The following is a 14,094-nucleotide window of genomic DNA, read 5'->3' as shown; positions in this document are numbered from 1 at the left end:
GAGTCAGCGTGGCCATAAGTGGGAACGATGTCTCTTACTGTTAGATCAATCAGTTATCAGACACATTAGTCAGATTGTGTCCAGCGCATCTGAAACACATACACACACACACACACACACAGAGAGAAGGAGGGAGAGAGGTGGTGTGATGTGCTTGTGAACGCTGTATAGTGACAGATGGAGGCTGGAATAGAGTTAGAGAACTGTATAAACTGAGAGGCTAAAGCGCTAAAATCTCATTTTCTCAGTGGCCTTGAGAGTGGAGCATGCTCAGTGCTGATGTTTGTCATCTCTCCCTCTCTGTGATGCTACTGCAGTGCTTCCCAGCAGGCTTGGCACAGGTTTAGTCATGGACATCTCTCTTACGGAGTGATACAGTGGCCTGCTTAGTGGATACTTCTCTCTGTGTTTCTTTGTCTTGCTCTCCGTTTGTCGGCCGTTGCTCCGTCTCTCTCTCTCTCTTTCTCTTTCTGTCGCTCTCCCGTCCATGCCTTCCTTTTATTTCTCTCTCTCTCTCTCTCTCTCTCTCTCTCTCTCTCTTCCTACCATTGTATTCCTTACACATAATCTCCTACTTTATCGCATCCTTTCTCGTCTCTCTCATCCTCACTTCACCCTTCCACATCTCTCTCTCTCTCTCTCTCTCTCTCTCTCTCTCTCTCTCACATACTCTAGTTGCTACCCTTAAGACTGTGGTTACCATGGTGACAGCTATGTTCTGCAGAAACGTCAAAGAGCTGAATCCACCCAGGATCAATTCCTTGTTTAACACTTAAATTCTTTCTTGCTCTTTCTCTTTGATTTCGAGCGGCTCGCTGTGGATGTGCGAATGTGTCTTTGAATTCATCTGTTGTAAATGAGGCAGCGGAGATGATTTCCTGTGATCCTGATCTCAGCTGTTGCTGAGCAGAGTCATTAGCACTCAGATTTGGAATTTCGGTTGACCTTGGCACAGCTGACCTTGAGGAAATAGCCTATTCCTCAGGCCTCCAGATGTCATTGACACTGATTTGTGTCATGCCTCCCTTTAAGGGGGCTTTACTAGCCCACACAGTGACATAACTCTTCAGTGTCTTGTCACATACTTCTCATCTTTTGCCTGTCATTCTTACAGAGAGAGGCACAGACACTCACGAGGAGAAGAAGAAGCAAGACTGGCAACCGGATTATATTTATTCTCACAATGTGTGTTTTTTTTGTGTGTGTGTGTGTGTGTGTTACGCAGTCTCTTTGGTCTGTACTTACTTAAAGGATACTACCATTGGATGAGCAGGTTTATTTTTCAGTTTCAATGCATGTCAGCTGAGGAAGCAGACGCCTTGTTAAAAGGTAAATATCAGCAGGTGGGGCTGTTTTCTGTATTCTGATGAGGAGCGCAAATTTCTCTTCCACACTTTTTTTTTCTTTTATCTTCACCTTTCTTCCGTCCTTTCCATTAATCCGTCATTGTTCCTGTTTCTCTTAGAGGTTGTCACCCCCCCCCCCCCCCACTGCCCTTGCCTTGAGGCAACTCTACAAGTGTGTGTTAAAAGCAGGCACTATACCTTACTTCAAGCCCCCCCCCCCTCCACAGCCATATAAACTAGTGAAAAAGCATAGAGATGTAAACAACATAACCTAATGGCTGTTTAAAGCCATTATGTCTAAAAAGATAAACTCGTGTGCCTGTGAAAGGGCAGGAGTGCTGTTGAGCAGTATCAAAGTGATGATGTGCAGGTATGCTGCTGTTAGGAGCTGCTCAGCTCCATCATACAACAAAGCTGTCTCCCCTTTTCTGGGGGCAGCAAGGAGGGATTAGGAGGCAGGCAGAGATGGGGCCTATAAAGCGTTTATGAGCAGGGCAATACAAAGGGATCCATGTCGGAACTTTTAGGGATTGGCTCCATTTTTTTTTTCCTGGTTTTTTTTTGTGTGTGTGTGTGTGTGTGCTCCACTCACACTGGCCCACTGTGCCCCTCCACCTCCAGACCCTGATCCAAGGACAGCCCACGGCTGTTGAAAAACAGCAGATGCTTTCGAGTAGACTAAAAAAAAAAAAAAGAGAGAGAGAGACGGAGATTTAGATGCACATGTTGTCCATGACCATATTTGTGTCTGGGTGTGAAAAATGGAGTTCATTTCAGACTGTTGTCCACAAGCTCGCATACAAAAGCTCAACTTTGTTCACACCGTGTGCATGGACAAACAGTGCGTAGTCTAGCGTGACTCCCTCTCCCTGCCCTGTTCTTGCGCATGCACTTTTTGTATTTCGTATTTATTTAAGTCAGTAAGTGTGACGCGGAGATCATCATCCATGCTGCAGCTGTTAGTGTTTGTTCACAGTTAAGCAGCGCTTCAGCAAGTTTGCAAAAACTTTTAAAGGTCCATACTACACCCAAGGTAAATATGGTCGCAATATAATCCGCGTAACTCGTGTTTTGTTGTGCGGATAGTGTCACACTTCGCTCTTTTGCATCTTGCATGGTTCTGAAAAACTTATTCTAAATCCAAGCCCTGTCATCCTGAAACATTTCTGACATCATGAATAGTCACTTGTCTGACACATACATAAACCATGTGCCCACCCACAGACACACACAGGCCTGAGAACGAGTCTCATCTTGTTGAATTGTGGAGAAGGAAGTGAGTGTTGAGGTTGGGGTGGGGGAGATAGGGCAGTGGGGCGGCAAGGGCAGTTCTCTCTGACACGCCATAGCCCCTGCCAGTCTTCAGTTGCCTCTGTTGACAGATTAGATCATCGAGAGCAACCGCCGGGAGGTGAGGAGAGGAGAGGAGGGAGCCATTCGTTTTTCAAGTAGGAAAAGCTCTACATTGGACCTGATTGGCATGTCAAAACTTGGCCTGGATTTGACCTCCTCTTGTCCACAGATGAGACTTATGCTATTGAGCGTGCTGACCTGTTAAGACATGACCCTTATGCTGCCCCCTTCCAAGCCCTTCTGCTGCCGCCTCCTCCCAAGATACGTCAAGAATCCTCTGAGAGAAACCCCGGGAGGGCCCTGTAGATGACTCATCTACACATTTTTTTTTTTTTTTGTATGCAGGAGTTTCATTGAGAGTCACTCTTTTGTTGTTTCAACATATCTTTTTTTTCTCACTACTTAGCAGGACAGTAGAGTTCAGTCAGCATGAAATTAGAAAACCTTACTTTGATATAGCAGCTTAAGATAATACTAAGATCATTGTGTAGTCACAGTTTGGGCTATGACAAATAAAGATAAACAGATTAGCCGCGGCGTTGCTGAGGGTATGCTTGTATCAGTGCATGTTTGAGTGAAATATGCTCTTGTTGTATTAAAGTCAGGGAGTTGAGCTCTGTACTTCTGATTTTTTTTCCTTTTGGAGCCACACATGTGCCCCTGCTGGCCTTCAGCTCAGGCCTGTCCTACCTTGTGTGTCTCTTTCTGCCCTATTTTCCTCTCTGCTTTAAATCTGTCCACAGAATACATAGAAAATATTGAAGGCAAGCAAAGGTGACATGCGCACCCACCTTTTAGAAGTAAAAAAAAATGCAGAAAGACAGGCTCTAGAATCGTATGCATAAAGCTTTTTTTAAAAATAGTTCTACATCCTTCTTGCTGCGTGGACATTGATGACACTGGGCTACCAGCGACAGTGAAAGAGAGAGCTACAACCACAGACATGCTGGAACTCGCCTGCAGAGGGGCTGAGGACAGACAAGACATGTGAGGAAGGGGAGCAACCGGGGGAAGTCAAACAGGATTTTATGTAATATTTTCAAGGAGCAGTCTGTCACAGATTGTGATCTGACATTCGGCACCTCACACATCGCTTTCTCTCGCGCTCTCTGACTTGCACGTATCCACGCGATCTGTGCTCTGCAAATCTGAACCAGATGTGAAGTGTTTTGGGACCCCTGACATCAACCTGGCAAGGGCAGGTCTCCGGTTTATCTGGGTGGGGTCAAGCAGTGCAGAGGGGGACAACGTGAGTGGTTTCACACCACTTTTGCACGGGTCATTCCAAAGAAGATGCTCCCGTGGAAGGGGGGGTGGGGCAGAGGTGACTACAAAGCGAGGGACATGGAGCTTAAATTGGCCAGCTACAGGCTTTTGTGGGGACTCCTCAGGACAGGTCTCTCTCTGACCTCACTTATGGCTGCAGGGCCTGGAAGAGCCACTGCTTATCTGATAGATCCAGTAAGGGAGCGGTTGATTGCCCTAAAGCAATGGGAAATGCCTTCCTTGCTCCCTCCCTCTCTCTTCCCTCCCTTCTTCTGTATTCTCTCCCCACTTAGTTTCTTGAGCAGTGCCTCTACCTTTCTCTCCCTATTTCATTCCCTGCTCCCTCCCTCTCTCTCTCTCTCTCTCTCTCTCTCTCTCTCCCTCTCCCTCCTTCCTCTCCCTCTGCCCTGCTGTGAGTAGGTGGTTCCTTGCTGTACTTGATTGGTGTCTATATAGGAGGAGAGACGCTCAGGCTCAGAGTCTGGTGGTGCCTACTTGCCACACGTTCCCAATAGGACTACCTGTTTTTTTTTTTCCTGAGTCTTCTCCTGAGAGGAATTACTTTCTTCTGACAGCATGACGGAGAGCAAGAGGAAAGATAAGAAAGGGAGAAAGAAGGGGGGTAAGAAAGGACAAAAGGAGAAAGAAGGCGATCCCAGTCAAGGTAAAATGAAATGAAGTGTGGTTTCTGTGTTCTCTGTTTTTATGTATATACATATTTATGTGTGTGTGTGAGAGAGAGAGTCAAAGGCAGACAGAGGGAGACTTGGAGTGAAAAGGATTAAGTTTGTGTTACTGTATCACGGAAGTGTGGGACAAAGTAAGTATCCCCTTGGCTTGTCAAAGCTTGCTGCTAGGCAGTGGTGGAATGTAACTAAGTACATTTACTCAAGTACTGCACTAAAGTACAATGTTGACGTACTTGTAATTTACTTAAGTATCTCCATTTTACGTTACTTTGTATTTCTGCTCCATTTTAGTGGAAAATGTTGGACTCTTTATTCAACTACATGTATTTGACACTTATAGTTACACACTTTTTTACCTTAAAAATACACAATATGATGCAGTACTATATTACTGCTCTACCCTGTAGGACACTAAATATCTCAAATGTCTCCTACAACATTCAAATGCTCTTACTTAATTTGTATTCGTTAGTGAAAAAAACCCTGAATATAATATTCTATAACAGCATGAGCTGAAACTTTGAAAGGACAAATTCTGCATGAGTACTTTTACTGTTAATACTTTAAGTACATTTCTCAGATGATGTTTAATGAAGCACTTTTTGACGCGATGATTTATCGCTTTGTATTTTCACTGGAAGCTGTTTTGACATTGGTATAGCATGGGAGCTGCTTGTCTTTACGAGTCACAAACGTAGCAGTGTGCTTGCTCAGTGGTGGATCCTGCAAGCCACAGCATGTCACTGTATTTTGACCTCAAGTCATCATCGGGAAGCCCAACCCCTGTTTCAGTGACACTTTAAGGACAATAGCATTATTATCACCATAGCTACTGTGTATCATTCTCGTTTTGATCTGATACTATATTATAGATAGCATCGCTTGGTGGTGGTAGCCATTTTGTATATGCTGATGTCACTTCTGTCAGCTTCCAAGTCTCTAGACTGGCTTTAGCATTTTCAAGATTTTTCTTCTAGGTAATAGAATTGTGCCTTTTCCAGCTCAAATGTGCTACCGTTAGTGGTTCTTGGCATCTGTGGCTAATTTTCTTGTTATATTACCCATGAAAGTTGAATATATAAATAATTATAGGTTGCTCGTTCCAAGTTTGATTGTGATCTATAAACATGTAAGATAAACAGCTTCCCAAACCGGACTGGACACAGAGTACAAATGCAGACCATTTTTTGGAAGCTTGTTAAAGAAAGAGCCCAGCTGCTGCACACACAAGACAAGAGCTGCGTGTAAAGAGCATACTCTGGTTTATTTTCTCTACTTTTCACAAAATGACACAAATGGAAATAAACTGTACTCGTCTATTGTTGAGTTTCATCAATATGCATTCATCATTTTAACTGTAAGTGTCTTTGCTGCTGCTGTTCCTTGATCCATGTGTCAGCTGTTCTGTGCTCCTGTATTCAGAGCATGAACTTCAATCACTATTTTCCTAATGGAAATTAGGCTTGCTATTGATTAATCACAAAACTGGGTGAATGGGTAACCCATGTAAAACTATGTGCTTACCCCATTGTGAAATGGAGCTGTCAGAGTGGATGAAATGAAGATGCGCTCATGGGTGATGCTTGTTGTGTCTGCACTAATGGTTCTTCACACACCACACTCGGTGTATTCTGAGCCTAAGGCCCAAAAATGGGGTCATCCAAGATAAAAAGAGATGGGCTGGACAAAACTTTTAGAGATGGATCCTTCACTCAATACTTCAGTCTGATGTGGCTCTTTATTAAATGTCGCCAGCTTGTAATTATCCATGAGTTGGAGGAAGATAATAATACCCACATCATGTAGGTGCAAGGGTATCATGAAAGAAGATAACGGCCACGCGTTTATGTGTCACGGAATGTCAAGATGAATGTCTTGCTGCAGTGTGTTTTCATGGGGAATGAGTCCATCCACCAAAATATGGACAGGCTTCCTGTTTATCACACAAATACGTGACTTGAGCATGTGGAGGTCTAAGTAAAAGAAAGGCAATTTGTAAGAATTTAAGATCAGATATGTGTTCAAGCAACTGTGTTTGCTGGGTATCCACAGTCGCTCTCGCAGCTTCCACCGACCATGAGATCACTGGATCTTTGCTGATTTTTATTGCAGCTGTAGGAATAGGCTATACAATGTGCCACCGACATCACAGGAGCAAGACAGTGTTGTCTTGTATACTTTAAGTTCCCTGAAGTTTTCCACATTTATTCGAGGAGGTTACATCACAGAAGGAATTTCTCAGCTATAACTGCCCTTCACTGACTATGATGTCAGGATTTGGACAACACAGTGTTGATTTAGGCATTTCGAGTGCTACAATGTTAAATGATGATTTCATTTCAAGGCTTTTTTTTTTTTTTTTTTTTTAAAGAGACCCGCACATAGACGTTTGTGCCAAAATGTTGGTCCTCATTGGAAAAAAACGACACCCAAGAGAGGGAAAAACTGAACAACTTTGTGTAGTCTTTCTTATGAATAAGACAAGAAGAGCAAACTGCTACAGGCATTTCATCAAGTCTGTCATCACTTCAATCCAACCTAAATATACAGTATGTCTGTTTTCAAGTAGTAGTTAGAAATGGCTGTAAAGTCTGCCTGACCTACATAAATATCCTTCTGCTAGTGATGACGTTCTAATTCATAAAGTTCTACTCAGAGACAAAACACAACAGGTTTGTTTCTGTATGAATGGGTGTGCGTGTCTAATGTGGGTGGTAATAATGAGTTAGGGAAGTGAAGTTTTGGCTCATTTTGTGCCAGGTGCTTTTTTTTATCATGTACTGACATCTACCATACCTTTGAAATAGGAGTACTTAAATGATTCAGCAACAAAATAGAGAGCGGTAGTCTGAGGATATGTTGGCAAAGCCTCAGACAACCTCAATGTCCAATTCAGGTGTGATCCTGCGTCATATAATTGCTCTTACAAAATTTCTTTTTGGTGGACGGAAACTTATTAGAAAGCCAGCTAATACAATGTAACTCTTCATCCAGCTGACTTATATATACAGCATGTAGCATGCCCTATTTTTTGCGTTAAGTCCACTGGGCACTGATTAGTTATCAAACAGAAATCTTTTAAAGGATTGTTCTCAAAGACGTCTCGATCTGAAAGCAATCTGCAGATGAAACTTTTTAAGTTGTGCTGTGTTGTGAGTGCATGTTTAGTTTGCTATTGTTGTAAAGCAAGACAGACTTGAAGTGCCTGTCTTGCTTTCATACTTAGTTACTTTACTATACCTATGCCATCTAGTGCATCTTTCTCCTACTCTCTCTGTTTATGTTGTCTTTGTAAATTACAGCAGTATTGAGTAAAATTCCTATTCCTTAAAGAAATGGCTGTTGACCAATGCCAGTAGCTTAGGTTAAGAGGAGGACAGATGTAAGTTCACGCTGCTGGTGTGTAATTAATTATTACTTTATCTGGTTATATGAACATCTCACTCTGGCTTGTTCAGTGTTCTTTCTTCACCACGTCTGTCTTCACATCCAGTGAGTCAATGAATTTGTGTGTTGGTAGCTTTGGCTTACAGTGTTATATGTGGAAGTCGGTGAGAGCTTGAAGGACTCAACTATGGTGAAATACAGAGATCGGAGAGCGGCTGAAGGCTGCGTAGATACTGGTGTCATGATTGTCAGTGGAATCATAAACACATGCTCTTAGTGGAACAAACTTTTAATCTCAAATCTAAATGTTTTGTTGAATTAGGTCATTGGCTACTGCCAAGGAAATGTAGCACAGTTTGAACATTCATATAATAATAACTAAGAACAACACTGAACACACTAAATATTCTGAATGGATCACACACAGACAGCTGCAAACACCGTGGACGTGTAGTAGTTCTATTTACGTTACTTTCAGAACTCTGACTGGAGGACCCGCTCCATAGGTGCACAAATGTATTCCATATATTGTTGTAGTGTAGTAACTCTATGTCCATAAATTGAAGGTATATGGATGTCTTCGCAGAGCCTATGCAAATACCCTCTGATGAGAAAATACATGTCATGTCAATGCTAAAGGACCCTCACCCACTCGAGGATGTGGAAAGTATTTCAGAGCAGTATTGCAGTATTGACAGAGCAGGCAGCAGGTTTATTTTGCTATTATTTCTTCAGACAACACTCTCCAGTTACAATAAGTTAAAGGTTTTTTTTTAATAAGAAGTCACAACAATGATTATTAAAATGGCAATATGACAGAGATCACTAAATCATTCTAGCTACAGTATAATCACGGTTTTGCTTCATACTTTTCACTGAAAACAAAATGTATTTGATGTGTTGGGGTGGGATATTAATATTTATATTGCTGTAAAATTATAGATTTTGTGATCTCAGTTTAACGCTTGGTAAATTGTGAAGTAGTGACTCTGGACTCTGGCTTTCTGTGCTGGTGTTTTTAACACCGCAAGACATGGTGATGAGTAAAGATGTTCACACTTTGTTAATTACACTATCATCATCCAGTTGTTATGTGATACTTGAGCACAATTTACAACTGATGTCAGTTATCCAGAAAACTGCATGGCCAAATTTATAAAACTGTTACATGATCACAGAATCGGGTCTTTCTTAATCGGTTAGTTGGCTTTGCAATGTCTCATTGAAGTCTACTGTATGCTGTACAACACGCATACTGAGACAAAAACTGTATGCTGTATTCAGTACGACACACATCCATTGTGCATGAACTAGAGGTTTATATATGTATATAAAAAAAACTATATTTAATGTGAATATTCCAGAAGCAAAAAAAAACAATGAAACCAACATAGACAAAAGGTTTCTGTGAAGGAGCATAGAAACATTGTAAATGGAGCTTGTTTCTGCTACTCGTAAGCAAAAACTATTGATTTGGCCTCTTTTGGTTCACGGTTTTAGCTTTTCATGTCTTTATCCTGAGTTCTTTGGTTCTTGGGAGGGTTGACAAGCAGCAACTTTTGGAGATAATAACTGTTTACAGTGAACCTTCACCTCAATGTGCTTTACACTCAGTTTTGCTCATCCTTATGTAAGCCTACATAATGTAAACTATTAAAACAAAAAACGTTGGGGTGATTTGTGCTTTGTGTTTTTTTACATACAGTAAAAAGCGGACTTTCTGCCAGAGAAACAAAACACATTATTCATATAAAAAAGTCACACATATAGTTTAGTAAGATAGCTGTAGAGTGTTTTGAGTCATATATAAACAATGTAGCAGATAATTATTTGGTGAAAGTGTGTTGGTTGTGGTGGGAGGCTGTTGAAATGATCTCTTTGAACAGATGTTGCAACAGTGACTAGTGTGCAGTGTCTGAAGACCATTCCCACATGCAAAACCCATTTCTCTAGCTGTCGCACCATGTAATTTGTCTTTTGACAACGTGCAGTGAAGTGACATAACACCAGAGTAATCAGGGATACTTTGTCTAGAAGGGAAAACACAAAGGCATGCCTCAGATTCCTTTTCTAAGCTCCTGGAAGTAAAACAGAAATGTTAACCCAAGAATATGAGCAATGCATTGTTAATTCATCAAGTCACTTTGTTTTTGAACCTCATTCTGGGCTGAGGTTTCCTACTGTTACCCAGGGCATGAGCTGTTGACACGGCAGTTAGACTTCTATTCTCAAATTTGGTTTTTATAGTCCATGTCTGCAGCTGCCCGTCTGCTTCAAACAGAAAGAATCAGGCTGTTGTTGAGGCAAAGGTTCATCATTGCTGCCGGACACTTTTTCCACTGATGTAATGGAAGGCCATTTGTCTCGGAGAAATGATCTTAGTTGTAATGATAGTGACTCTATTTTATTGTTTGAAAATGTTAATTGGAATTACTAAAATTAACATGGCTTTATGTCAAATATGGTTTTACATCAAACTGTATTGCACTGTGTTTTCCACATCTGTCATTCCAAACATGAGCAACTGCCATATATCACTGACCAGGCTGTCAGTGTAGAAGTCTATGGATTATAAAGACATTTTTCGGCTGATTTATTTTGTGAGTCGTAGATAAAAGAGCGGCAAAGATGGAAATTTCTTAGCATCAATGTGAGGACTAATCTCTCTGCAGTATAATGTTAAACATCTGTATCTCATAGCTAGAGTGTCTGATGAGCTGTGTCTTCATTAGAACTATATCCTGTGGATGGAACAGAACCTCTTGCACATCTGGCTCACTGGACTGATGAGAAGTGCAGTCCTGTGTTTCTGTAACTTTTCCAGGCAAGGACAAAGCCTGTTTAATTTGCTTGGCAAGGACAAACCTGTGTCCAGGCGAAGTACTAAACATTTTTCTTTATGGTGCAACCTCATTCCTGCTGCTCTCTGACTATGACTGACAAGGCTTTCCTCAGGCAGTGTGCTGGGCTGAGTCTGGCAGAGTTGAGTGTGTATGGAAATCAAGCAGACTTGGGACTTGTAAGTTATGTTCTGTACTGTAAGTATTTCTAGGTCAACAGTACACAAACAAGCTGCCTATCAAACATGTGCTATTCATCAATGTAGCATGTAGCTGCAAAACACTGTACATACAGTGCAACTGATACAGTGTTGGTAATTTTTCATTTGCCAGTGTAATGTGAAAATTAGGGGAATCAGGGCACTGTATAGTCTAATGTTTATTCAACATCAAGTCCCATATAAAACATTACATTTGGTAAATAACAGAAAATGTTTAATGAAGAACATCTGGAGCATCAGGAATCTCATGCTCCGTATATGGCCTTGCTGGAGGCTATCGATAAACCCATTTAGAGTTGATTTTTAAATGGCGATATACTGTATATGTTCAGCCTATATAATGTTATGACAAAACCACATTCATGCCTTGCTGCATAAATGAAGCTTTTATTGTCCCAGCCCCCCTTTTGGAACAGTAAAATCTCACTAATTGCCCGAGCAATTGCTGCACAAAGATCCATCCCGAGAATAAGCTCATTATGGTTACTGAGTACCCCGGTACAAAGGCACATCTGCCTCGTGGTAGAATTTGTATTTTCCAAATGCCATGAATATCATCACTCACATTTTCCAACAGGAAGTTGTTTGCAGATAAAAGTTCACTGTCTTACCAGCTTTGGACTAATTTTAGTAACAACTACTGAACTAAGAATAGTTGCTTTTTTTCCCATTGATCTGTGCTGTTTGTGAACTCTTTCAACTTGACATTTCACTATCTTTGATTCCAGTGGAAATCAGCACGATGCCGAGCAGTGGTGTTCAGTATTGTGAAATAATCATGCCTGCTTGTCATGTGAAATGCCTTTTGTACTAAATTGGGAAAATTCGAGCTACTTAAGTCATAGACTTATCATCTACAATATTATCTACAATAGCTGAAAAGTTGAAGAGGTCCATGGTTAGAACTGAGAGTCCTCTGCTTCCCAAAAGGAGACAAGAGGTGGCAGAGCAGACAGGACATACATTGTCCTAGACACAACTCTTTAATATTCACATTTGTCAAGCATACAAATCTTAAGAAGGGGCTGCTGCTTGTATGAGCTGAGTTCAGATCACTAGTTAACAACCATGACCTCTGCCAAATTTATAAGATGAGTCCATCAAAACACCTCAAAAATAATTATTACAGTGTCGGTTTCACAGAAGACAACTTATTTTTAAAGCCTTTATGATTGTCAATACACATGACACTGTCAATTGCAGATTTGTAATAGACGCAAACCTGACTGTACCCTAGATCCATCACAACTATCTACATGAATCCACAAAGAAGATGAAAAATGCAGCATCATTACGGTTTCTCTTTCTGTGCAGACATGTTGCCTTTACCAGGTCAGTGAAGTAGGACAGTCTCTCAAAAAAGAGGACGACAGGGGATAATTTTGGTGCACCTCTATTTTAATGTTTAATTGAAGTCGTTACCTATGTACACCTCACTTTGCTTGTCACGCTTTTGTTTGTCTTCATCTTGCTGTCATCCTTTAGAGGTGATGCGCAGCATGCAGCTGTAATTCGTAGGTACTCGCTTTAGCATATGCATGAAATTGTAAATGTTACACGCGGAGGGAGAGTGTTTGTGTAAAAGAGAGAGAGAGGGGGGCATCTTGGCCAGCCCCTGGTTGACCCTTGTTCACCCCTTCTCTCTTGTTCCGCCCTGCATGAGTCTTCTCCTAAACATGTGTGCAGCTGTCAGCTGGCAAGTGTTTGTGTGAGTGTGTGTTGTGTGTGCATGTATACATGCCGTTTAGACAAAGATCATTTTTCATATTTCAATTTTTTTTTTTTTTTTTTTTTGCCTGAGGAAAAAGATTGCAACTATACTATACCAAGACAATGATTATGTTTTCCCCTAAACTTCACATATAATAAACATCACAGTGTAACAGAATATGAAAGTTATAAAGGGTGACTGAATCTTCAGAATATGTGATCTGAACTGTACTGTAGCAGATGAAAGAGTTATGATAAAAGCATTTTCTTTTTGATTTTGTCATCACAACAAACTGGTTATTATAATGTCAAAATGTTCTTAGCTTTTCTTGTTTACTGACTGTCTCTAATTGCACCTGAATTTTCTTCATCAGCCTCATGTTTGTTTGGCAAATATTGCTTCAGGCATTTTTTTTTAGAGCAACAAAGCCAGATAAAGTTGATAATGTCTCTGGTGACAACATTTGTGGTCACATGAGAGAGTTCTCGGCTCACTCCATGGAGATGATGATTGCTGCCTCTCTGTCCTTTGTCTCGCTGTCCTAAGACACAAACACACAGCCATAAACCAACTGTGCAAACCAAACTATAATCAAGCATGTGTCAACATTGGTTAATAACACCAAATTGTTCTCTTTCTCTCTTTTTAGCTGTGGCTCCAAAGTTAAAACCGATGAGGAATCCAATAATAGTGGAAGAGGGAAACAAGCTCACAGTTAAGTGTGAGGCCACAGGGAACCCTTCCCCTACCTACAGATGGTTCAAAGATGGCAATGAGCTGAAGAAAAGCAAAAAATCCGAAGTCCGAATAAGGAGCAACAAGTGAGTACAAGTCACCTGTGTCCTGTAAACAGTGTATGAATAGATGAAATGGATTTTTAGCAGATTTTCAGATAGAAACTCATTTCAAAATCAATATAGAAATGAAATAAAAAAGGCTATTTCCTTCATTGAATTGTGGTGTAATGATTTATACTAAATCAAGTCAATCAATCATCTCTCCTATGCCTATGTATATTTCTCATACACATAAAAAGACACCACCAACTGATCTTCCAGGGTCATTCTGCTGACCACCAACAATTTGTCATGTCAACAGTCTGGTGATTTCATGAGAGTAAGAGTGAAACCAGATGAAAACAAAATTGTTCCATGGATGTATTATAAGAGCTGCTTGCAAGACTCCAAGATGGTGCCCATTGGTTTCAATTCAAACTGCTCTTTGTCTTCTTCTATGTCTTACTGCACATGCTCTCTATGTAACCCTGAGCCTGCAGATTTT

At 41.0% G+C, this 14,094-nt stretch overlaps 1 protein-coding gene across 5 annotated transcripts in view; it reads left to right on the top strand.

The window, feature by feature from the left end:
* The window catches only part of nrg2a (neuregulin 2a), a 67,944-nt gene that overhangs the window by 17,501 nt on the left and 36,349 nt on the right, over window positions 1-14,094 (top strand). For 4 of the 5 annotated variants that reach the window (XM_027273590.1, XM_019253196.2, XM_027273589.1 and 1 more), the window contains exon 2: window positions 13,463-13,634. In XM_027273590.1, the coding sequence (XP_027129391.1) occupies window positions 13,463-13,634 (172 nt within the window). Of the gene's footprint in view, window positions 1-4,102; window positions 4,630-13,462; window positions 13,635-14,094 lie in introns of those variants that run through there. The other variant, XM_027273591.1, reaches the window with a different exon arrangement.

The sequence above is a fragment of the Larimichthys crocea genome, chromosome XXII (assembly GCF_000972845.2).
Source record: "Larimichthys crocea isolate SSNF chromosome XXII, L_crocea_2.0, whole genome shotgun sequence".
In the NCBI taxonomy this organism is placed as follows: Eukaryota; Metazoa; Chordata; class Actinopteri; family Sciaenidae; genus Larimichthys; species Larimichthys crocea.
This window is presented reverse-complemented; position numbering and strand designations above follow the sequence as displayed.